This window comes from Furipterus horrens, unplaced genomic scaffold (assembly GCF_987537825.1).
Source record: "Furipterus horrens unplaced genomic scaffold, mFurHor1.1.pri manual_scaffold_3, whole genome shotgun sequence".
NCBI lineage: Eukaryota > Metazoa > Chordata > Mammalia > Chiroptera > Furipteridae > Furipterus > Furipterus horrens.
The window spans coordinates 10,831,108-10,857,140 of NW_028327173.1; the positions used below are offsets into that span (position 1 = coordinate 10,831,108).

Here is a 26,033-nt window from a genome sequence, read left to right on the forward strand (position 1 = left end):
TCCCACTCATCAAGCCAGAAATCTGGGGTCACCCCCTCTCCCCACTCTTGTTATGTCCCACACCCAAGCCATCACCACGCCCTGGCAACTCAACCAGAATATGTCTTACATCTGCTATGGCTCATGGTCTCCTCTCTGACCACCCAAGCAAGGCACCTAAATTATTACAGTTGGCCCCAAACTGAATTTCCTACTTCCCCATGTGCCCTCTTCTATTCTTCACCCTGATTGATCTATTTACTATAAATCAGATCATGAATCACATCCCCACCCACCGAAAAATCCTCTAAAGGTAGACAAATAGACTGATAGAACAAAATAAGAGTCCAGAAATAAACCCTCATATATAGACTCAATTGATTTTTGACGAAGGACCCTGGGCTGTTCGATGGGGATAGAGAAGTCTTTTTAACAAATGACCCAGGAGACACATAAGGAGAAAATGAACCTGGACTCTTACCTCACATACACAGATTTAATTTGAGATGAATCATAGACCTAAATGTAAAACACAGCATCATAAAGCTTCTAGAACAAAACATAGAAATATAGCTTTGTGATATTGGGGTAAGCAAGGATTTCTTAAAGAGGTCACAACTGGCACTCGGTGAAAAATAGAAAATTGGTAAATTGGACTTAATCAAAATGTGTATCTTCTGCTCATAAGAACACAATTTTAAGAAAATGAAAAGGCAAACTATAAACTGAGAGAAAATACTCTAACTATAGATATATGAAAAAGGATTTGTATCCAGAATATATAAACAACTACTGCAGATTAATAATGACAACAAAACTCAATTATTTTTAAAAAGAAGATCTAAAAATGGCCAATATGTATATAGAAAGGTACATAACATCATTAGTCATCAGGGAAATGAAGATGAAAACCTCAGTGAGTTACCATTTCACAACCACTAGAATGGCTAAAATTGAAGAGACTGACAGAACCAAATGTTGACACAAATGTAGAACCATTGGAATCCTCATGTATTGCTGGTAGCAGTATAAAACTGTACCACTACTTAGGAAACTGGCAGTTTCTTGCAAAGATAAATATACCCCTACTCTATGATCCACTAATTCCACTCCTAAGATTTACCCAAGAGAAGTGAAAACATACACCCACAAAGATTTGGACATAAATGTTCACATCAGCTTTATTCATAGCAACAACGGAAACTGTGAGAAATGCAAATGTCCATAACTAGGAAAACGGATGAAAAAATTGTGGTATATTCATAGAATGAACTATACTTCTTTTCGATACAAATGAATGAACTCCTGATACACACAGTCATGTGGATGGAACCCAAAACACTGAGCTGAGGAAGACAGACAGCAAGGAGTACATACTGGGACTTCTGGCCAAGACAGAGGCTTAGACAAACATGCTGCGTCTCCCTCCACAACTAAGAAGGAATACAACTACCTCAAAACTAGAGACAACCAGAAGTTCCAGAAAACCAAGCTGTATGGAAGTCCAACAAACAAAGATATAAAGAAGAAATACTCACCCAGACAGGTAGAAGGGGCAGAGCCAGGGCAGAAAGGACATGGTGTGGCGGCAGCGGCGGTGGCAGCGGCAGGCCAGAGGAAAGCACAGTCACATGTTTTAAAAAGTGGGGAGGAACACCTGGGGAGTGTTCCCAGCACCAGACCAGACCGCACAGCTCACGGTCCCAGCACCGAGAAAATCAAGCCTCATTGCTTTTGACTGTGCAAACCAGTGGGGGTTGTGGCAGAGGCAGAAACTGCTGGTCTCTCAGTAGAGTTTGCTTGTTTAAAGGGCCCCACAGTCCTAAAACATCTGCATACTCACCCACCCTGGGAACAATGGCCAGGGCAACAACTAGAGGGGCGCCAGTCCCATACGGAAGTGGGAGAAGTTCCTGGAAAAGGGGCGAGCGCTGAGCAAGCAGCATTGTTCCCTGAGACCCCTCCCCCACACACAGTGCCACAACATAGTGAAATTGGTCGCCCTGTACTGATGCATTCCTAAGGCTCCACCCCTTACAATGTAACAGGTGCGACAGCTCTACCTAAGACACGGAGGCAAATAAACACAGGAGCCTGTCAAGATGAGGAGACAGAGAAGTATGGCCCAAAATGGGGAACAGATCAAGGTTTCAGTGGGAGAACTAAGTGACAAGGAGAGAGCCAACCTAACAGATGCAGAGTTCAACGCACTGGTGATAAAGATGGTCACAGGCTTGACAGATATGCTTAAGTATGGCAGACACATGAGTGAAGGAGCAAAGGCTATGCTAAATGAAAGGAAGGAAAATCCACACAAAACCAATGATGAAGGGAAGAAAACCAAGGTTCAAATCAGTGATTTGGAACATAAGGAAGAAAAAAGCAGTCAACCAGTACAGAATGAGGAAAAAAGAACTGAAAAGAAATGAGAGGCTTAGGAACCTCTGGGACAACTTTAAACATACCAACATCCAAATCATAAGGGTGCCAGAAGGAGAAGAGGAAGAGCAAGAAATTCAAAGCTTAAGTGAAAAGATAATAAAGGAAAACTTCCCAAATTTGGCAAAGGAAATAGACATACAAGTCCAGGAAGCACAGAGAGTCCCAAACAAGCTAGACCCAAAAAGGACCACACCAAGACACACCATAATTAAAATGCCAAAGGTTCAAGATAAAGAGAGAATCTTAAAAGCAACAAGAGAAAAGCAGAGAGTTACCTACAAAGGGGTGCCTATAAGACTATCAGCTGATTTCTCAAAAGAAACTTTGCAAGCAAGAAAGGACTGGCAGGAAGTATCCAAAGTGATGAAAAGCAAGGACTTACAACCAAGACTACTCTATCCAGCAAAGCTATCATTTAGAATGGAAGGTCAGATAAAGTGCTTCCCAGAGGAGGTAAAGCTAAAGGAGTTCATCATCACTAAGCTATTATTATATGAAATGTCAAAGGGACTTACTTAAGAAAAAGAAGATCAAAATTATGAACATTATAATGGCAACAAACTCACAACTATCAACAACTGAATCTAAAAAATAAAAACAAAATCCAACTAAGCAAACCAGAATAGGAACAGAATCATAGGTATGGAGATGATTTGCAGGGTTGTCAGCTGGGAGGGGGGAAGGGGAGAAATGGGGAAATGGTGCAAGGACTAAGAAGCATAATTGGTCGATACAAAATATACACGGGAAGTTAAAAATAATATAGGAAAGGGTGAAGCCAGAGAACTTATATGCACAACCTATGGACATGAACTAAGGGGGGTGGGATTGCTGGAGGGAAGTGGGATACTGGGCAGAGAGGAGCAAAGGGAAAATAATTGGGACTACTGTAACAACATAATTAATAAAATGTATTTTTTAAAAAGAGTACATACTGCATGATTCCATTTATATGAACCCCTAGAATATAAAACAAATCTCTGGTGATATAAATCCAAACAATACTTACCTATGGAGAGTGGACATTGACTGAAAGGAGGTATAAATGAAACTTCTGGAGGGATAGGAATGCTCTAGAGTGTGCTTGGGATGGTAGTCACACAGCTATTCATATTTACTAAGATTCATCAAATTGTGTGCTTAAGAACAGTGCATTTCCCTCTGTGACCGCCTTCACATTCACAACCAGGTCCTGGTGGTGCTCATCCATCACTCCCCTCTGCTACACCTGCTCCAGCCACAGGGTCCTCCTTACTCGTCCTTGAATACATCCAGCTCAGGTCCACCTCAGTGACTTTGCATTGACTTTCCTTTCTGCCTAGAATACTCTTACCCCAATATTCTCAATCTCTCCTACATTCAGGTCTGTCCTCAAGTCTTCTACTCAAATCTTCTGCCCTATCTCAGACAGCTCCTTCCTCCAGGCTCCATCAACTCCTTACCTTGCTTTGCTTTCTGGCATCATATTTATTTCCATCTACAAGTATATATTATATAGTTCTTTATTTCGTGGATTCCCACCTCCACCCCAGAATTCAAGTGCCATATGGGCTGGATCTTTACCTGCCAAGTTCACATGGTACAGGACTCAGAATAATCCCTAACATACTTAATAAACACTTATTTAATAACAATTAATACTTTTCTGGCAGGGCATAGAAAGTGCTTAGAATAGTGACAGAGTAAATACTCAGTAAATATAAGCTACTATTATCATCATTCACCTTGTGTCCTCAACATTGCCCTGCCTAATGGTCGACACACACTAGGTGTACAGTAAAGAACTAGGTGGGTAGAGCCGATGAATGAATGGGTTGGTGAGTGGACTGGTAGGCTTATGGGTGGATGTGTGGATGGATGTTGGATGGATGGATGGATGGGTGGACGGATGGCTGATACGATGGAGTCATGGATGGACATATGGATAGAAAGAATGGATGGATAGGTAGATGGATGGATGGGTAGATGGATGGATGGGTAGGTGGATGCATGGGTGAGTGGGTGGGTGTGTAAGTGATGGTCTCAGTGAACACCCAGAGTTGCTGGGGAAAGCCTAGGGAGTCTTTTCCATGAGATTCCGTAAGTCTGTCCTTGCAGCAGAATGCTCAGGAGAGGTAAAGCGGGCAGGTTATATGATCAGGATTCCTTGCATGTCCCCGAGCAGAAGCACACCCCTTTACTGTCTCATATCTGCCCCCACCACTGTCATTTCAGAGAAACTCCTCAAATAAGGTGGTAGCCTATTCTCCCCACTTACAGGTGAGGAAACTGAGGCCCAACAAGCTGAATCGGCTCCTGTGGCCAGAGAGCAGAAGGCTAGACCCCAGTCCTGGTTTCGGGGCTCTCCTCGTTCTGTATGTCCAGGGCTTGAGAGGACTGAGAGCCAGGTGGGCTGAGAACAGGCCTTCAGGTGCTCTCGGTGAGTGTTCTAGGAGCAGGCAGGGGGCCAAGATTTGACAGCCAGCAGCTGCTAATGGGTTTCAGGGTGGCGGCAGAAGTGCTAGGGTGATAGCAGCTGGCCCAGCTTCCAGAAGCAACATCTTGATGCAGCAGTAAGGACGGGAGTCAGAGGGGCCATCTGCTGGTAAGGCCCTTGCTGGTCAGCAGCTGCCAGGATTGAGCTTAGAGAAGTGAGGGCAGAGCAGACCCCTCGCCTGCCCCCGCTGCCCCTCAGAGTCTCAGGGTCAGCTCCACCCAGGAGCCTCCAGGGACTGCAGCTCAGGCGGGAGAAAGTATCAGCTCTCCTCCTCCACCCCTGGGCTGCTGGCTTCCCTCTGAAAACCTGCATGACGGTAAGTCCTGCTTCTGCCGCTTCCTTGCTGTGTGACCTTGGGCAAGCCACTGACCTCTCTAAGACCAGTTTTAAAGTCTGTGAAACGAACTTTCTGGTCACCTGCCACTAAGCACCAGGATGGGTGTGACGGTCCTACAGTGTAGCCTAGAGCATGTTAGGTGCCCGATCCATGTCGGGCCCCGCTCCTCTCAGGGTCAATGTGTCCAGGCCCAAGCCGGAAGGAAGTAGATAGGGCTTTTAGAAAACAGGGCAGTGAGGAATCTGACCCAGAAGGGGAAAGCTGTCTCCCTTGTCCTCCAGGGGTTCACCCTTCTGTGGTACAGGGGTGCCCTTCCATGCCCTCTGCTGGCCGCTGCAGGACAGTGCCGGCCCAGCAGCACAAAAGGAGCAGACAAAATAACCCAGGGTCACACAGCCTAGGAAGGGCTTCCCACCTGCAGCCGACCTGCACAGAACTTGAGTGTTACCAACAAAGGCAGGAAGGTGACTTGAGCCCCCTAAGATTTCATGTCCTTATGTGGACAGTCGCAAAAGGTCAGGAGGTTAAATGGGATCATGCACAAGGTGTGAACATAGTACCAGCGCTTCCTGCACCTGGCACATGTTAGCCCCCGACCCTCCGCCTCTTGACAGTCCTCACATCCAAGGCGGTGGGTGGGCACCGGCTGGGCACTGGTTGTTATTTATCATCGTTCCCATTTTGAACTTGGGGAAGCCAGGTGGAGTGACTCGTTCGCAGCACACAGGATAGAGCAGAACTACAGATGCAGCCGCGGAAACCGCCTTCCCGCGTTTGCCACCTCGAAGCAGGCTCAGCTCTTCCCACGGAGGCTTCTGTCCCATGTGCCACTTCAGAGGTCTTGCTTGTGATTTAATTAATAGTCCTTTGGTCTCCTTCTCAGAGAATGAAGCTGGCAGGGCCGGGGAGACCACCCACAGCTGCCAGCAGCTCTGAGTGGGAAGGAGAGGCTAGGTGAGCAGGTAAGGGCTGATGGGGGCCGTCCCAGGCCAGCCCCAGGACCTGGGACAGAGCGTTTCTCCTGTGCCAGCCCTGGAAGGTGTTCCCAGAGGGTGCCACAGAGCATGGCACTTTGGTCAAACCCTGAGGCCTTCCTCTAGCCCAGAAAGTGCTACAGGGCCTGTCCCCAGCTCCTACCCTGTGACCTCAGCCTCGGTGCCATGCCCGGACTGTCCCCTCTGCCTGGAACCCTCCTCATGGGCTTCACGTCTCCGCTGAAGTGTCACCTCCTTGGAAGAGACACTGACCACCGCTCACCCTTGGTGTGACTGTGTGCATAACGCTACACACACTCTCTGACAGTTTCTTGTCTAGGGCCTTGTTTGCCTGTCATATCGTCGTCGTCGTCGGCAGCCGTCCGTCTCGAGAGACGATGGTGTAGCTTCTTAAGAGTCTATCTGCACCGCCGAGAATGGCTGTGCAGTCCGACTCGGGAGTGACACGGTATCTGTCTCCTCCCGTGTTGAATCGACATCTTGTGATGACGCTGGAGTGTCCTCTCCAGTGAAGCTGAAGCTACAGAGCCTGGGCAGGGTGATATGGAGGGTCTGCTGTTGCCCATGCAGCAGACCCCCCCTCTCTTCGCAGCTGAAGGGTCCAAGGGAAAGACGGAGTCAATACAGCTTGGCTTCAGGTGCGCCGCAGGAGTTGCCAGTGTTGACTACAACGTCAAACCGCCTTAGGGACTCCGGCTCCGGATTTTCTGTCGGGGTTTACTCCCTTAGCCTTTCCCCTGAAGAGGTATGCTGCAAGGCAGTGGAGGTTTTTTGGAGTCAGAGTTTTCCTTCTCTGATGTGCCCTGACTGGAAGATCGAACCAGCGACACTTAGCTCGCAGGCCGACGCTCAATCCACTGAGCCAAACCAGCCAGGGTCACCTGTCATATACTCCCCAACTTAACTGTAAGCTCAGTCAGCAGACACCTGGTCCCCAGCTCTGTGTCCCCAGCGCTGCCCCAAAGCCTGGCATGCGGCTGGCTCAATAATGACTTGTTGAAAGAATGAATGAGTGAGTGCATGAGTGAATGGTTCTGGGGAAAAGAGTCCAGGCCTGAAACTCAGGAAACGTTACCTATGACCCTCAGTTTCCCAATCTGAACCTGAGGGGAGGGACCCAGTGATCCCAGTGGCTCATCACTCCTGGTATTGTCTGGTCACAGGATCGCAATGTCCTTGGGGGCCTTGTCCCCCCCAAGCTCAGAGATGTGAGGGGGCTTTGAAAAAGCCATACAAAGAAGAAAGGCAGGGGGGACAGAGACCCAAGGGGAAAAATGATGCCCCCACACCTTGTCCACCCAGGGCAGTGACCACGTTCTGTACACCACTGAATCCCCAGGTCCCGGCCAGGGTCTGACTCATTGTCGGGGCTCAATGTGTGTGAATGAACCAGGAAGCTTGAATGAATGAATGAGTGAGTGAGAATCCTGGAACAGGACTAGAACTGGACTGGAACTTTCTCTTTCATTCCCCCTGCCCAGTGCCTCCTCACCGACACACACATATACCTCTCTGACCTGGCCTTTCTCTCCCTACAGTTGCCCCCAAAGGACCCAAAATCATGATGATGCCCAGCAGAGCCCGGGTTGGGGACACAGTGAGGATTCTGGTCCATGGATTTCAGGTTGGCCTCTCTCTGAGCATGTGGGAAGGTGATGGGAGGGAGGAGAAAGCCCAGCTAGGCACTGGCCTCCCGGGCAGCATGCTCTGAGACTCTGTCCTTGATGTCCAGCCCAGCCAGTGGGCCTCAGTCTGCTAATCTGGGTGATGGCGAAATTGGTTTCAATGACGAATGACAAGACACACCTGCATTTTCGCTTACCCATCCAGAACTCGGAGGGAACATAGCTCATGGGCCTTGACATTCTCTCCAGCCCGGGAGTCCTTGTCTGCCTAGTGTTCCAGGAAGCCCATGCGAACCTACCAGATGACGATGTGTTGCCAGGCCTGGCTAGGCCATGGCTCTGACCCTTTCCTGCTCTGGCCAACAGAATGAAGTCTTCCCGGAGCCCATGTTCACATGGACGCGGGTCGGGAGCCGCCTCCTGGACGGCAGCACCGAGTTCGACGGGAAGGAGCTGGTGTTGGAGCGGGTTCCCGCTGAGCTCAATGGCTCCATGTACCGCTGCACAGCCCAGAACCCGCTGGGCTCCATTGACACACACACCCGGCTCATCGTGTTTGGTAGGCTGCGCCCAACTGGGGGTCGGGACAACCACCCAGGGACGGGCCCTGGCTGACACTGTCCTGAGGAGGGGGGAACAGAGAGGATCTGAGTCTCCTATGTTTTCCTTGGGAAGGTACGCCCCACCCAGGGAGGCACTGGGGTTCAGCAATTAAAACCAGAGTTCTGTAAGTTCAAATCCCAGGGCCACCACTTAGCAGCTGGGCAACCTTGGGCAAACAACTTAACGTCCTGTGGTTTCTCCTTCTGTGCAATGGGGCTGACACTCCCAGCCCAGAGGTGGGCCTGCACTGAGACAGTGCAAGTGCCCTCCGGATAGAGGGGAGCTCCTTTATGGCGTCCCCAAACCATCCACTCTCTGGTTCTCTTTCTGTTCCTTCAACAGAAAACCCAAATATTCCACGAGGATCAGAGGACTCCAATGGTAAGTCTCCACTCTCAGGGCTCCTTGCTTAAGAGAGTGATTTTCAAGGCTCCGGGAAGCCCTGGTCCTCAAACCTCCCATTTGTCTACCCTTGCCCCTCCCTCGAGCCTCAGGCAGGAGGTGGTCCTCTAATTCACAGAGTCTGGGTCAGGGTGGTCAGGAGTAGGCACTGAGACAATAAAGGGGCTCAACACCCCAAAGTAGCGGCAGGGATTTCCAGGGAATTGGGGTTGTGTTCTAGGGCCCAGGACCACTCTGTAGGGCAGCTGGGGACACAGATGGCTCTGCCGGGACCCTTCACATTGCCCTCCCCAGGCTTCCGCCAGCGTGGGCACCTCTCCAAGGGACCCAGATACTGCTCCCAGGCCCACCAGCCCCCCTGTCCCTACATGGGGCTCATCTCACCATTCACAATGGAGGCCCCAACTCCTGGTCCCCACTGGAGGGTCCTAATGGCCACCAGGGAGCCCGGCATCAGCCCAGCAGGTCCAGGGCAAAGAAGGGGTCACACGCAGATAGGGCAGGTGGCAGACCCGGGATTTGAACCCAGTGCATCCTGACACCGAAGCCCAGACTGTTTGCTGGGCCCTTTGAATCACTACTGTTCCCAGGCGCCACACCCGCTGAACCCACCAGAAAGCCACATGGTGGGTCTGCAGGCTCTGATCCTACTCCCTGCTGCCCGGCACAGGTTCCACGTCTGGCCCTGCTGGTGTCCGGCTCACCTTGGTGCTCACCCTGACAGTGGTCCTGGAGCTGACGTGAAGGCTAAGCCCCGCCTCCCGACTCTCCGCCCAGCACTGACATCTCTGCGAACGCTTTTCATTTCTTTTCTAAACTATTTCCAGTCTTGTTCTTAGAGTCTTTCTGTCTGTGTCTTGGCTTCTTCAGTCAGTTTAATTAAAACAAACAGAATGATTTTCCCCACCTGGGTCTGTGGCTCTGTATTCTTCATTTGTTCTGTAACAGCAGCTGGGTGCCACCTGGTATCCAGCATTGGGAGAGGCACTGGGGTCAGGGGCCGGGGGGTGACGAAGGAGATGGAAGACATGCTCCTCCCTGGATGAGGGGTGGAGATGCAACTCACTCTCTCACCCAGATCCTAACAATGAGATGTGGGAAGTGGCCAGAGACTCAGGAAATTAAAGGTTCCTCAGGGCCAAGTGTAATGGTCAGCTGTCGCCTTGATAATGCTGCATAACAAACCAACCTACATCCTAGTGGCCTGCAACAACAAGCACTTATGATTATATTCCTATTCAGGATCAAGTGGTAAAGCTGATCCAGTCTGGGCTTAGTGGACAGCTCTGCTTCAGGTGACAAATTGACTGGGCTGGACTCCAGGCTGTGGGTTGGGCTCCGGTCTCCTCCATGGGTGTTTGCTCGGGGGCTCTGGCTAAAGGGGTGGTGGCTCTCTGACATCTGATCCTCTAATGGTAGGTCACCAAAGCTGGAGGAAAAAAACCCAAACTCTGCACCCATCATTAAAGCATCTGCCTGCCATGTCCATGAACACTCCTCAGCCAAAGCAAGTCACATGGCCAAGGCCAACATCAATTAAGGTCACATGTAAGTCAGGGGTAGAGGTTCCAGAACTTTCTATTGAACCACTTTTAAATTCCCCATGTCATTCAATGATTAGCTCTGAGGGAAAGAATGTGTCACTGGGAGGGGTGGAGTTGGCCTCTCCGAGCTGTGGTCAGGACTGGAGAGTCACCAAGGAGTGTTCATGGAACACAGTATTAATATCTGGATGAGACAGGCTGTGCCGGAGGGACACATCAACCCCGGAGCCTTACTGCATTAATACCATAAAACGTTATTTGGGGCTTTGAAAAGCCCAAGGCAGATTGAACAGCCCTCTTTCATCTTGTGGCTACACCAGCTGGAACACGTGGCTTCTAGCATCTTCTCCAGGGCAGGGCAAAGAGGGCTGCCCACTGGGGTGGGCAGAATAAATAACACCCTCTCCCCGCCCCCACAAAGATGTCCATGTCTTAATCCCCAGAACCTGTGAACATGGTACCTTACATGGCAAAATCGATTTGGCTGATGTGAGATTTAAGGATTTTGAGATGGGGAGATTGTTCTGGATTATCCCAGTGAGCCCCATGTAATCACAGGGGTCTGATACAAGGGAGGAAAGGGGCACTAGAAGGAAATGTGACAACAGCAGCAACAGATTGTTTGGGGTGACGCAGGAAGAGGCCCACGAGCCACGGAGGGCAGGCACCCCTAGAAGCTGAAAGAGGCAGGGAATGGAGTGTCCCCTGGAGCCTCCAGGAGGAGCTGGCCCTGCCACACTCTCAGCGCCGCAAGTTCATTTCACACGTCTAACCTCCAGGACGCTAAGGAAGTGCATCTGCATTGTTTTAAGTCACTAAATTTGTGGCAATTTCTTACAGCAGCAAAAGTCACACAATGACAGGATACTTTTAAGGGCCAAGCCTGGTGGTGACACAGATCGCCTCCGCCCACATCCCATGACTGGAAGCAGTCCCAGGCCCCAACCTAACCACAAGGGAGGCTGGAAAGACAGTCTCCCTGGTGAACAGGAGCATTGTGTCTGCGTGGAGAGGCACGGGTCAGGATAGCCAGAGGAGGGAGGGCTGGGAGGAAGGCCCCTCACCCACCAAGGCCGCATCAGAGTGCTCTGGACTTCTCCCTCCCCAGCTGGGAGACACAGGACCTCATGGAGACTTTCGTGACTGTCCCGGTCCACGCAGATGCCCTGGGAAATAGGGACCCATCCCTGCAAAAACTCCAAGCCCCAGGCATGTCCGGCTGGGGATTAAGCAGCGGCTCTGTCCTCCTGCTGTCGTCACAGCCCCTTGGCTTCTGCCCAAGTCAGGACCTGGATGACCCATTCAACAAACTTCCACCTTGGCTCCCAGCTCTCTGACTCCATAGCTTCTCCCTGGAACGCTGGCCTCAGGTGCCCAGCTTTCTGTTGTTTCCCCTCTCCCATTGGATATCTAATGGCACGTCCAACTTCCTGTGGTGGAACCCAACTTTTGACTTTCCCTTCCAGACATGCTCTTTCCGCTTCTCAGGAAACAGTACCGTCACCAGCCCGGCTGACCAGACCCAACGCTGAGATATTATCTTTCATTCATTCCATTATCCTTTCACATCCAATCAAACGGCTGGTTGACTTTACTCTCAAAACTCATCCTGAATTTACTCATTTCTCTCCTTCTCCACTGCCACCAGCCTGCCCAAAGCTACCTCTCACCTGGAAAACTGCCTCCGCCTCTTCTCTGGTCTTCAGATTGCCTTCTTGCCACCCCCAACAACCTGGTCCCCCCACAGCAGCCAGAGAGTTCCTTTTCAACATCAATCATTCCGTGGTGCCCCCCCAACTCAGAACCCTCCAATGGTTTGCCACCTGCTGTAGATCGAATGTCTGTGTTCCCCCCAAATTCATATGTTGAAGCCTAACCACCAGTGTCATGATATTAGAAGATGGGGCCTTTGGAAGATGCTGAGGTCATGAGGGTGGAGCCCTCATGAATGGGATTAGTGCCCTTATAAAAGAGACCCCAGAGAGCCCCTTCACTCCTTCCGCCATGTGAGGACACAGCAAGAAGTCGGCCACCTGCAACCGGAAAGCGCTCTCCGCAGAACTTGACCACGCTGGCTCCCTGATCCGGGACTTCCTGCCTCCAGAACTGTGAGAATAAAATGTCTGTTGTTTATAAGCCACCAAGTCCGTGGCGTTTTGGCAGAGCAGCCCAAACAGTCTGAGACACAGGAAACAAATTCAAACCCCTTACAAGTCATATGGGATGGAACCCAGCTGCTGACTTTGTCTCATTCACTCTCCCTCCCTCTCTCTCTTTCATTCACAGTCCTCTTCCCATTGCTCAGACTCTCCAAGCCCATTCCTGCCTCAGGACCTTTGCTCTGCCTGTTTCTGCAGCTCAGAATTCTCTATGCACGTCCCCCTGACTTTTTCAGGGCTGATCCTCCTTTCCACTTAGACATCAGCTTAACCATCCCCTCCTCAGAGGGACCTACCTGACCACCACGTCCCTCTCTCCATCAGGCCATGCTTAATTTCATTCTCTGCAGAGCACATATCACTATCAGATGCTTTTCCCATTTACTTATTTATTCACAGTCTTTCCCTTGCCCTTGACCAGAATGTCAGCCAGTAAGTGTGGGGAGCACATCTGTATCATCCACTTTTGTATCCTCGGTGCTTAGGCCAGATGTGGCTCAGGGCAGGTGCTCGACGATGTTTTATTAAGCGAATGAATGAGTGAGTGAGTGAGTGAGTGAGTGAGTAAGTAAATGAATGAAATGAATGAGCAAGCAACTCCCAAGGACATGCTAAGCCCCTGGCTCTGTGCTAGGCATCCAGGCTGCAGAGATGAGTAGGAGGTGACCTCCACCCTTAAGGAGCTCACAGCCCAGTACGGGGAGAACATTTATTCAGCTATAACCAGGGAACCTCAAACAGCGATGAGTGTTCAGCACACAAGCCTCCCCAGTGCTCTAGAGATTAGGGCGAAAGAGATTCATTCCTCTGCAGTGGGGGAGGAGCATGTCAGAGGAGACCAAAGAGAACAGATGACACATGAGAGGAACTCTGAAAAAAAATTAGAGTTTGACCTGGCAGAAAATGGAGAAGAATATTCTAGACAGATAGAAGAACATAAGCAAAGGCTTAGAGAGGACAATTTAGTATATATTTAGGGAAAAGACAAGTTGTTATCAACACTTCTGACAGCCCATTCATTTACTCAAGAAATATTTTCTAACCACTCACCATGGGTCAAGCAGTGTGGCGAGTGTTGCAGACTAAATAGCAACACTGTCCTAGGGCTCTTGCATCAGTTATCTATTGCCACAACGATGCTGTATAATGAACATCCCCAAACCGTAGCCGCTTAAAACAACAGCTGTTTATTATCGCTGATTAGGGTATGGTCAGCGGCTGATCTGGGCAGGTTGGCTGGGCTCCCTCTTGCATCTAAGTCAGCTGCTGAGTCAGGTGGGGGCAGGTCAGTCCCCCGGGGCTTTCTCCCCATATGGTCTCTCCTCCTCCGGCAGAAGAGCTCGGTGAAGATGGAGAAGCAAGAGAGAGCTGGAACACATGAAGCCTCCAGTGGCCTCAGGGAACTTGCAATCTGTAACTTCTGCTACTTATTTTTATTTTTATTTTTTATTTTTTGGCCAGTGCAAGTCATAAGTTCAGCCCAAAATCAAGGGGTGAAGAAATAAGATCGCACTTTTTGATGAGAATAGCTGCAGAGTCTCATTGCATAATGTATGGCTACAGGAGGATGCAGAATTAGGGCCATTTTTCGCAATTCACAACAGCCCCGCCTTCTGAACTTGATGTTCTAGAGTCTTGATTTTCCACCCTCCATGTCACATACTCTCATTGAACCTGGGAAGCTCAAATGATTCTTTATAGCAATTTCTCTTCTACGAATATGACAAATAAATGATCCATTCATTCAATGAATATTTGCATGCCCGCACCTTGGAAGTTGATAGCAACACGGAAGCAGATGATTTTCAAGTACTGAAGGCTCTCAGACATTCATCAGTATAAACAGCCAGGCTGGATCAGCAGGCAACAACCACATACTACCAACTGCCTCCTCAACCTACTTCCTGCTTCCCCCGATCCTTGCTCTGTCTCACATGAGCCTCCTGCCCCCTCTGCTGCCTGCCAGCAATCTTACCTAAGCCTCTGTTGCACAATGACTTTTCTAAAAGGAGTAAAGGAAGATTTGTTCCCTCTCTTTGCCTTAATAGACGAAAGCCCATGTAGGCATGAAATTGAAATTGCTTTGCCCTATTAACTGCACAGTCACTGGGCTCCAGTGACCCCTAAGGTGCACTAATATCTCAGCAGCAAGTGGATGAACCACAGAGAGTGGCAGGGGACATTCCCAGAGAAAGCTAGCTGAGTGCTGCAGGGGATAGGGCCACTGTCTCGGCTTTGGCTCTGAATTTGAGGATTCTGTGTCCAGAGCAGGGTGGTCTGGGGCCTGACCACCGAGTCCCGGTCCCATGGAAGCTCCATCTCTGCCCACTACTCTTTCCAACCACAAGTGAGGCCTGATCCCCACCCACCATCCATTGACACCCCACCTTCCATGGGACAATGGCTTTGCTGAGGCCCCTTGAGCTGGTCAATGGCCCCTTGGACCACTGTGCCATGATGCCCACTGACTCTTGTGCTCAGGTGACTAGGCAGATGCAGAGACTCCTGCTGGGCCTCATGGAGACCTCCGTACTTCCAGCTCATGGGCCAGGATGTCAGCCCATCTCTTCTGGTGAGTCGAGCTCTTAGCAGTCTCATGTGTGGCAGCTCCAAGATGGGCCATGCTTCTCTGGCCTGGGCATTTGAGCTGTGAACGGCTAGAGACTCCCCCATCAGTCAAGTCACAGGAAGTGAGGAAGCACATGACATTCACTCCAGAGCTGCCCCTTCTAGGGAGGAGGGTCAGAGGCAACTCTGCTGGGGGTCCCTTGACCTGTGCCCCTGCAAGAGAAGCAAAGTCTGGGCTCACCATCTTCTCCTTAACTTTGGGGCCCCACAGTACCCCCGAGGGGAGTCATATGGCTCTTCTGCCCCCACTTCCCTCTATGAATCGAGACATTCACCCCTCCTGTTTCTACCCCGGCTAGGTTACCGGCCAAGCAGAAGAGATCTGGGAGCCCAGCTATACCACGGTTGCCAGTGAAGCCAGCATCCAGCTCCACCCAAGGCCATGATTCCCTTGTCTGCGGGGAGATGTGGAGCAGTGAATCATGGCTCCTACATGAGGCTCCAGTCCTATGGAGTCAAGGGCCCAGCCCTCCTGACTCAGAAAGACTGCAGGTTTTATGAAATGCACAAGTATACACAGAGCTGAGAAAACAAAACCCAAAACAAGGCCCCTGGGCTCTGCCCCAGTAGGGGAGCTGACAGCCCCAAGTGGGCCCCAAACCTGGATGTGCACCTGTCCATTTCAGGGGAGAAGTATAAAAGGGAGATGTGGGGTGTGGGGAGGGTGGTGGTCCTGAGGGTGGAGAAGGTGAGTCAGGAGGAGAGGAGGCGGAGGGGAGCCTGGAAAAGAGCAAGGAGGGGACAGAGGAGGGATCAGCCTGGAGAGGGAGGGAAAGGGGTGCCTGACCAAGGAAGGCTCTCTGGGCACTATAGGTCAGGCTCACCCTGGGATCAGACATCCTGGGAGACTGGAGGCTCTTCAGAGGGATTTGAAGATGAAGGATGGAGGGAACAGAGAAGGTCCCCAGGGAGAGGGATTCTGGAAGAGAACTTCCCACTCCAAGCAGATAGAGAAAGAGAGAAGCCAGTCTTGACACAGAGATAAAGAGGGGGGGGACACAGAGATACAGTAAGGACAAAGAGAGGGACAGAGACCTAGACTGACGTGGAGCTGGAGAGACTGGCCTCGCAGCCCATGGGGAGGCGGAGCCTCCAAGCAGACCAGGAGGGAGAGTTTCCAAAAGGCACTTAGCTATTATGTCTGTGATTGCGCCCTTGGCCTCCTCGGGGTACGACAGCCCTGAGTGATGGGCGGAAAGAAATAGATGTGCAAAGTACATGCATTTTTCCAAAATGGGCCCAATCATCAGTGGCAGGCCTAAATGTCAGCACACACAGCAGAGCCCTGGGCTGCCAGCTGCATCGGACCTTGTGACAGAGCTTCCTGGATAGCTGCCCGGCCTGCCTCCCCTCTGCTCCTCTCCCCTCCTCCCCTGCCCCCTGCCCCAGGCAGCTAGCTACCCTCCCAGCCCAACGCTGCTATTCCCTCTGGCCTCTAATTCCATTGAGCCTGGAGTCCCCAGGAACACAGACAAAAAGCGTTTTGAAGGAGTCCTTTCCTAAACACATAGCCCCACTCCACCTTCCCAAACTTGATATTCCCCTGGGACCTTCCTTCTCTGACCACAAGGACAGTTCTTCTTCAAGTCCCTTGGATCCCCAGCTGAGGGGTTGAGACATCTTCTGTAAGAGGAGCCAGAAGAGCTGACAAGGTCAAGCACACACAGCCAGCCCGGGTCTTGGTACTTTGTTTAACCTCTCTGTGCCTCTCTTTTCCCTGCTGTAAAATGGGTACATGGGTGTTTATGTTGTTCATGTCAGAGAATTAAGTGAATGAATGTATCGAAAGCTTGGAGAACGGTGCCTGGACGGTTGTAAGTATTCTGTTAGCTGTTCTTGTTCTTACTAGGCAGCAGGGAGCCAGCAACAAACAGCTTCAGGTGAGAGCAGCTTGGAGACCAAGTGGGGAGGTCTAGAGCCTCACTTCTCAGTGTGGTCCCAGCATCCCCTGGGAACGTAACAGGAACATAGAGCCTTAGGCCCCACACCAGACCTGCTGGACCAGAAGCTGCATTTGAACAAGATCCCAGGTCATCTGTGTGAGGAGCTGGCTCTTGGCATAAGGAGGCAGTTTAGTTGCTCACTTAAACACCTCTGGTGAGAGTCTCCATGAATGTCAATGGCACTGGCTGGAGAAGGCTCTAGGTGTGCCAGGCCCTGATTATTTACCATACATCGTGCTGGATACTTGAGCCTGTAAAACAATCCTGTGCTCCGCTTTCCAAATGAGGAGAGCAGGTAGGTGACCTGCGCAGGGACAAACCCTCTGTGTGAGGCCGTACCAGGCCGGGTGCTGGATCTGATTACAGGGAGCAGGGCCAACAGTGGGGCTGCAATAGCGCAGGATCAGAGGAGGCCCCCGGTCCTCCAGGAATGGTGGCTGTGGGACATGAGGGCGCGGAAGCCATGATAACAAGCCGGAGGACCTTGGCCGGCAGAATCGGAGACTCAGGAACGAGAACACAGAGGACAGGTGAGTTTGATGCTGGACAAGCTGACCTTGGAGAAGGAGGAACGTGCCAATGCCGGCATCCAGCAGGTCTGGGGCTCAGGAGAAACGCTGACTTGAGACCACCTGCCTCGGGAACAACCAGCCTTGATTAAGCACCGACCATTTGCCGGGCGCTCCATCCATCTCACTGGCTCTATGAACAGATGTTCTTTATGTCATAGATGTGCGCACAGAGACTCTGAGAGGTGAGTTATTTGGTTAAGATCACACAGCTTACGGGCGCAGCTCTGAAATCTGAGCCTGCATCTGCCTGGATAAAGAGCTCACAATCTTTCCATTGTACCAAGTCACAAATAATCTGATGCTTGAAGTGGCTGAGGCTCTTAATTTGGGTTCCCTCAAAACCAGACCCAGAGACGAGGATTGGGTGTGAGTAGTTAATTTGGGAGGGGCCCCAGGAAGCAGAGTGAGAAACAGGCTCTCATGATAGGGGGTGCGGTGGGGAAGAACACCCATCCAGGACGGGTCATGGGACAGTTACCAGCCTGGGCAAATGGGCCTTTATTCCAAGGGGAGCCCTCAAGCTGGTGCCCGCGCACCTTGGACCTCAGACTGGCCCCACTAGAAGGAAAGGAAGCTGGAATAGTACCCACTGATTGTCTGACCATTAATTCCAGCTCCTTTGGCCTGACCCACTGAGATCTGGGCTCACCCCTGGAGCCAGAAAGAGTCCCCTGTAGAGACACGCAGGTGCTGTGCAAGGAAGCTATAGGCTGGTAAATGGCAGGTGGCCCCCCAGGGACACTTGGGTGACAAGACTAGGGCAAGGAGAACATCTGCTAGACTGAGTCTTCTGGCTTCACAGGATCTCTGTGGTCAACTCTGAGGCTCCGTGGAAGGGGAGAAAGGGCCCTTGGGGTAAGGGGTGGGGTTGCTGGAAACCGAAGAATGAGGTGCCAGGAGAGAGGCAGAGGGGAAGGACAGCCAGTGAGCACTGGCTCCCGAGGACCAACAGACTAGGTCCTGACCCTGGAGGCCAGTCCAAGCCTAGACCTGGGAGGCCATTAGGAGTGCCTGCTCCCAGTTCAGGCTGGACTGTGAATGTCACTTACCCAGAAAAGGGCATCATGATGATGATGAAGTCATTGAGGCTGAAAGGCAGGCGGGCAGGCAGGGTGAGCTGGGTAGAGCCGCTCAGGGTGAGGCCATGAGCTGCAGAGGATGCGGCTGTCACACGCAGCCCATCAGCAGTGACAGCTGGAGCTCTGGGAGACTGGGCTGAAGGCTAGCATAGCCCACTGCAGCCTTACTGCATTCCCACGGAGGGACCTGGGTGCGTTGCTTAACCTCTCTGAACTCAGTTTCTCCAGCTCTAAGATGGGGATGATTGCACTTAAGTTACAGGATGTGGGTAACAAATTAAATATCATTAGCTCCACATATCAGAATTTACATAAATATCAATGTTCATGTAGTTAGGAATTTACCATGTTCCAGATATTCTCTATGTGTCAGACACGCTACATGCATCTTCACAACAACCTTCCAGTGTTAGAAGAATTAGCTTCATTTTACAAATAAGGAAAGAGAGGCTCAGAGAGGTCATTTAACTTGCTGAAGTCACACAGCAAATAAGTCCTATTGCGGAGATCTGACCAGGGCTTGATGCACCAGGTAATTTTCCTCCATGGGTGAGTAGCCCAGCACAGTGTCAAGGGCAGACCCAGAATTCAGTAACTTTTGGTTCCTTTTCCTCTCTTCTCCCTGGAACCTCCACCATGGCACATGGTTCTCCTAAATATTCTCATAATCTCAAGATGGTCAGTCCAAGAGACAGTACTACACAGTAATTAAGGAGGTGAGCTCTAGAGCCAAACCCTTCAGGGTTCAAAAATTCCGACTTGGCTGTTGGCTGGCTGTGTGACCTCCGGCCATTTACATAACCTCTCTGTGCTTAAGTGGCCTAACCTGTCTCTATAATTAGAGTAATAATCACACTCACCTCTTAGGGCTGAATGAGAGAGTACATATAAAGTACTTAGAAAAATGGCTGGCATATATTCTGCGCTCAATAAATATCACCTGTCATTATTACTCGCCAGATGCGGACATTAGTCATCCACCATCCATAGATCACTCTGTGCCTCCTCATCATCTCAGCCTACAGGGAGGAGGATGGAGAAGAAGGAAAAGAAAGAGAAAAAGGGGAGAGAAACTTAGATTTCCTAACTCAAATTTTTTACATGACTGATTCCACCAGTCCGCACACCACCTGCAGAAGAGAGGTACTTTTGTACTTGTTTAATAAAGAAAATGGGGAGTGAAACTCAAGGGGGAGGAGGGACTTGCCCAGAATCACACAGTTCTGGGTAAGCAAGGACCCAGCTGGAATCCTATGCCCTTTGCACATCTCTCCCACCTTCCTGCTTTCCACTGAGTGGGGTGATGTGGCTGCAAGCCTTAAACTGATGCCCACGTGGTGAATGAGCGCAAGTAGACAACCATATGCATCCGTGGTCAGTGACAGCCTCAAGGGGACAGAGAGTGACACAATGGAGTAAGGAGAAAGAACAAGGGCAGGCCCACACTCCAGACCCTCTGTGTGCCGCAGAAGGTCCGCCCTTTCACCCCAACACCAGGGAAAAGGCCTCTGCCTTCCAGCTGAGAGGGAAAAAGGAATGATGAGTCTCAACCCTGCTGCACTGAGAAGGCAGGGGCCCTGAGCAGCCCGCCCAGGGTTACAGCAGCTTAGTGGCAAAACGATGACCAGAGTCAGGTTGACTGACCCCATCCCCTTTTCTGAAAATACACTCAATCATCTGCCTGGTCAGGAAAATATTCACTCAGCCGGTAGGGCCCCGTTTTGTCCCTTTGGAGCTTTGGAGTCTGTATTGGGAAAGAATTCCAGGGCTGACCAATCTGGCAGGGAAGGGAAGGAGCTTCTGAAGTCAGGGTGGGTCTCGCTGGGGACAGGGTCCACTCCCTGAGTAAGGGCAGAGGCCTGAGCCCGGTGCCACCTTCTGAAAGTGGGAGCCGTCTCCAGAGGTGGCACCTCACCCTCAAAGACCACAGTGGTGACTTCCACATGCACCGTCGCCACTCCCAGCCTTCGGGCGCTCTGAACCCTGCTCTGGGGTCTCACCACACCGAAGGCTTTCTACTGGAGGCTCAGGCCAAGGTCCTGAGAGAGAGAGAGAGTCCAGGTTTTAAATCACAACTTAGCCTTGCTGGGAGCCTGCTTCCACCTTGTTCTTTTTTCTCAATTTTCCCTAAAATATATGTGTGTGTGTGTGTGTGTGTGTATGAGAGAGAGAGAGAGAGAGAGAGAGAGAGTGTGTGTGTGCACATTGAGGTTGTTCCTAGGGGACTATTAACTAAGAATAATTTATCTAAGAAATTTGTTATGTTAGAATTACCAATTAGATATGATTATAACTTACTATGGCTAACGCTGCACTACTATTGGAATTCTGAATGCCATTAAAATCTAATTAGCATACATTAAGTCGAAGGCGGTTTTACTGCAGTGCGCCAGCAGGTTTGAGCCGTGCCGGGCACGTGGGTTTGCCGCCCACTTCAGCACGCAGGCCATGTTGCTTACAGAGCACAGGCGAGTGGCTGGAGGCCTCCAGCTAGCTTTTCTCTTTCTGAGCTGGGACCAGATGGCCCATGAGTATAGAGGGGGGCAGCTCCAGCAGTGGACATGGCATTTGAGGCTCTGTCCCTGGATGGGTGACCAGAATCCAGGGAAAGGCTTTGGTGACTCACACAGTCAGGCTGCCCTGGGGTCAGTGCTCCGGATTAAGAGGACAGGGACTGATTTGGGCAGCCCCTGGGAGCCAGTTACCTTGGTGGCTGAATGTCAGCCTCACAGAAGTTATCCGTCCCTGGGCTTAAGGGCAGGGTGGGCCTGGATACGAAGGTGTGTTGCTGTATCATCATACCCAGCAACCCCCTGGCGCAGCAATAGCAGATGCTTACTGAGCTCTCACAATCGGGTCAAGGGCTTTACTTTCTTCTTCTTTCTTAATCCTTACAAAAACTCTAAGACCAAAGTTTTAGATTTATGCCCATTTTATACACGATGCACCTGAGGCTTGAAGAGGTTCAGGAATTTTCTCAAGGCCACAGAGCCACTAAGTGGCAGAGTCAGTATTTGAACCCTGGTGGCTTTACGAAAAAAGCTATCTTTCCTAACAGCCCGTTTGGAATGAATGAGGTCTGTTGTCCAGTCCAGGTCAGGCCTCGCCATTGCCCTCCTCTGCCTGCAGGGGGCAGCAGTGAGAGAGGAGGGAGCTCAGGGCCAGGCAGGCTGGGTCAGTTCGTGTCAGCAGCTGGTACAATGTCCCTGGGGAACATTCCATGGGCAGACATAGGTCCCAATATGATGCTGCAGAGATAGATACTGGGTGCAATCATCCTAACAGTAGTTTTGAGGACTTTTTTTTTAGGGGGAAAAATCCTTCCTTGGGTAAAAGCATATTGAATGTAATAGATTAGATGGTTGTGCAGCAAATATCCTCTCCCTCCCCACCCACCTCCAAGGTGATGTGGACTTCCTCTTTGTGCCCCGTTGATGGTGGACATGGCCACGTGACTTGCTTTGGCTGATGGGGTGTTAGTGAACCCACCATGATCAGGCCTCCAAATATGCTTGCCCGTGAGGCTTCCTCCCTGCTGGCACTTGTGCCCACCATGGGGACACGCCTGGTTGCAGATCCAAAGAGATGAGAGACTCCTGGAGTGGACCTGGGTCAGGGCCAGCCTAGATCAGCTGGACCAAAAGTAAGAAATAAATGCTGTTCAATGCCACTGAGGCACCTTCCAAAAGCTCAAACAGGGCAGCTCTGCTCCCCCCCCAACACTCTGCCTGTGAGTGGGATTGAGGGAACATGAGAAGCTCGCACTCCTCCAGCTTCTGCTGAGCTGAAACTGCCAACTTAAGAACAGCTGGAACCTCCCCTGGGCTCCATTTGCACAAGGCTTGGGGACAGGCAGGGAGGCTATGATCTGGGAGGAGACAGCCCCATGTCCTGGTCATCTGAAGGCACCTGTCCAGTGGATTTCCAAACAAAGAGAAGATGAAGGACACCAGGAACATTGCATTTGGGCCCACCCTGATGACCTCATTTTAACTTAATTGCCTCTTTAAAGACTATCTTTAGGCACATTCTGGTGTACTGGGGGGTAGGACTGAAGCAAATGAATCTTTTTTTTTTTTTTCTTTAACAATTACTGATTATCCACTTTTTTTTTAGATTTCATTTATTTATTTATTTATTTTTTAAGGAGAGAAGGGGAGAGAGAAAAAAGGGAGAGAAACATCAGTGTGCGAGATAACATGGATCGGTTGCCTCTCACCCGTCCCCAACTGGGGACTTGGACTGCAGCTTAGGCATGTGCCCTGACTGGGCATCGAACCAGCAACCTTTGGGTTCACAGGCCAGTGCTCAATCCACTGAGCCACACCAGCAGGGGCTGAAGCATATGATTCTTGAGGGAAAACAACTCAGCCCCATAACAATGCTTCTCAGACTGAGAGACCCTAAGGCCACTCTTCTGGCTGCCTCAGACTCTGACTGCCCAGGAGGAGGGCCTTAAAGGACCTTCTTGGAGACAGGAGATAGGGGCTCTGTCCTATGATCACAAAGGGTTGTGTCCTTCTCAAAACTCTGCCTACATAGCAGTGGGCATGAACCCACCACCACTACACACCACAGTATGAAGGAGCCCCAAACAAGAGGGTGAGCGGAAGATGCAAACGTGAGGAACACGTATGGTGTGATTCTGTGCATGCCAAGCTCAAAAATGGGCCACGCGAATCCATGCTGTTAAGTCGGGCCCCATCGTAGTTACCTCGGGGGTGGGGCATTGACTAGAGGGGCACAGGGTGCTTCTGGGGTGCTGGTCATTCTCATTCTTCATCCGGGTGCTGGTTGCAGAGCTGTGACCATTTTGTGAGAACCCTTTGAGCTATATGCACTCCTGAGCTAAACCAGGGGTCCCCAACCTCTGAGCTGCAGATAGGTACAGTCCAGGCCTCTTAGGAGTCTGGCCACACAAGAGGAGGTGAACTCGAATGTAATGCGCTTGACTCATCCCCAAACCATCTCCCCAACCCCCTGCCCGTGGAAAAATTGTCTTCCACGAAAATGGCCCCTGGTGCCAGAATGGTTGGGGACCGCTGAGCTAAATCCATTAAGATATAGACACTTTGTAGTTTAGTTAATGATATTGTACCCATGTCAACTTTCTGGTTGTGACAGGGCTCTATGGCTGTGTGACATGTCACTGGGAAAAGCTGAGTAAAGGGCCCCTGGGAGCTCTGTACTATTTTTGCAACTCATTGTGTCTTAAATTATTTCAAAATAATTTTTTAATGCTGTTTTAAAAAACCCAATGAAAGCAAGACATTTTATTTTAAGGTTTTGTAACATTTCAGCCCCAGAAGAGTTGAAATGAATTTTAAATTAAAAAAAGAATAAAAAAGATTTATGCACACTCCCTCGTGTATACTTCAATTAAAAGTAAAAAAAAAAAAACAAACCTCTGCCAATCTCCCTGAGCTTATCCAAAGAGAGAAGTGGCCGGATACCTATTATGGGCCCTGTAGTCCTAGGTTCTTTCATTCATCATTCTGAGGGCAGGGGGAGGGGATTATCGATGTCATTTGCTGATGAGAAAACTGAGAGAGAGACAAGTGTCCTGCCCGATGACAGCCAGCTCGTTTAGGGCTCAGCCAAGCTTCTGCCCCAATGCTGTCTGCCTCCAAAGTCCTTCGCTTGCCCCTGACCATGCTTGGGCCAGTTAGAAGGACACCTGTCCCCACCTCTGCTGCCTTGCTCAGGATGAGGCACTGAGGTCCCCAACTGGCCCCCGCCTCCTGCTCCCACCAGCAAAGCTGTCAACATGAGGTTTTCCAAGGAACGTCCATCTACCTGCCAAGCCCCCTGGCTGGGATGGACTCCCAGACCATTACTGGCACCGTTTACTGCTTTGCTGAGTATGCCCCTCTCCTTCCTTGGGTCCCCACAGACCCCAGAGTGCATTCCAAGCCAATCCTACTCCCCCCAACAAACCATGTGTACACCCTCAGCACCAAAGTCCCCAAGACACTTGGAGTTTGGACAAAATTAACTCATTTATTCAACCAACCCACTAAGGAGGACTGCTGTTCATGGCCACGGGCATTAAAATTAATCTGGTTTATCATATCCTCTGGATTTTAGCTTGAGCAGCTATTTCAGGGACCACCAGGCATCTGGGAACAAGAACAGCTGGAGGAACTGGAGCTAATGGCTGTAACTCAGCCTCCAAGGTCATCTCCTAAGGTGGACTGAGGCCTGGGGTGAGACAGGAGCCACCAAGCTGGGGAGTTCGGAGATCTGGGTTTGGTGACTATAACTGGGCCTCAGCTTCCCTGGTCCTCCTGACCTGACAGCCACCAGGAGAACTCCATGGGATGCTTTGCAGGAAGCTGACAGGTGTTCTGCCCGAAGGAGCTTCAGACAATGTCCTTATTGCAGGACTTGTCAGAGCCCTTACTGTGCTAACGTCCCCGAATCTCCAAGGGGGCCCATCCAAGACAGCGTTTCCCACTGACCTTTGGAAAGTCCCTCAGAAATGCTGATCCAAGGCCATCAGCACAGATGTGTCTCGAGGGTATTTCGGGACAGGATGAAAAAGACAGGAACCTGAACGTGCAGTGCTGGTGAGGTGATAGGCAGGAGGATTACTCTCCCATTTTGCAGATGGGAAAACTGAGGCCTGGGGAGGGAAATGAGTGACAGAGCCAGCCATGCGCCCAGGGTCAGGTGGGTGGAGATCTGCTCAATTTCCTGGGGTTGGAGGTGGGAAAGATGGATGTCCACACTGTCTACCGTGCCTGGAAGGAGGACCCAGCAGAGACACATAACTTTATAAGGCACCTGTGACATTTACAGTGCTCTTTCAAAACCATTCTTTATTCTTTTAAAAAAATTACATCAACGTCATTTTTAATCTTTACAAACGTTCTCTAAATCTTTGGCATTCAAGCCCTGTTTTAAAGAGGAGGCAACTGGGCCTCCACAAGGCGACATTACTCGTCCAAGGTCTCAGGTCCCACCAATGGCAGAGCAGTGACTTCCCTCCTAGTATCCCAAGATCCTGAGGCCTGGCCAGCTTTCTATCCAGGTTCCAGCCCCTGTCTTCAAGGGCAGGGCCTGGGTCTTGCTCAGTCCAGTGCTCCCACAGCCCCCACAGCGCAGGGAAGCTCGGGTTCTGGATGCAGGTCCCCCAGGGGAGGGCACTAACGGGGCGATTTGGGACTCAAACCTTCATGCGTGGGAGGAAGTGCCACTCCCTGCAACATCTCTCTTTTCCCTCATTACACAGTGGCCAGGGTCAAAT

At 50.7% G+C, this 26,033-nt stretch overlaps 1 protein-coding gene across 1 annotated transcript in view; it reads left to right on the plus strand.

Annotated features, from left to right (window-relative positions):
* Nucleotides 1-9,765, plus strand: part of IGSF21 (immunoglobin superfamily member 21) — a 234,311-nt gene extending 224,546 nt beyond the window's left edge. The window contains exons 7-10 of the mRNA XM_090271464.1: nucleotides 7,768-7,853; nucleotides 8,221-8,413; nucleotides 8,800-8,838; nucleotides 9,530-9,765. Of these exons, the coding sequence (XP_090127590.1) occupies nucleotides 7,768-7,853; nucleotides 8,221-8,413; nucleotides 8,800-8,838; nucleotides 9,530-9,603 (392 nt within the window). The 3' untranslated portion in view covers nucleotides 9,604-9,765. The remainder of the gene's footprint in view (nucleotides 1-7,767; nucleotides 7,854-8,220; nucleotides 8,414-8,799; nucleotides 8,839-9,529) is intronic.
* The last annotated feature ends 16,268 nt before the right edge of the window (nucleotides 9,766-26,033 follow it).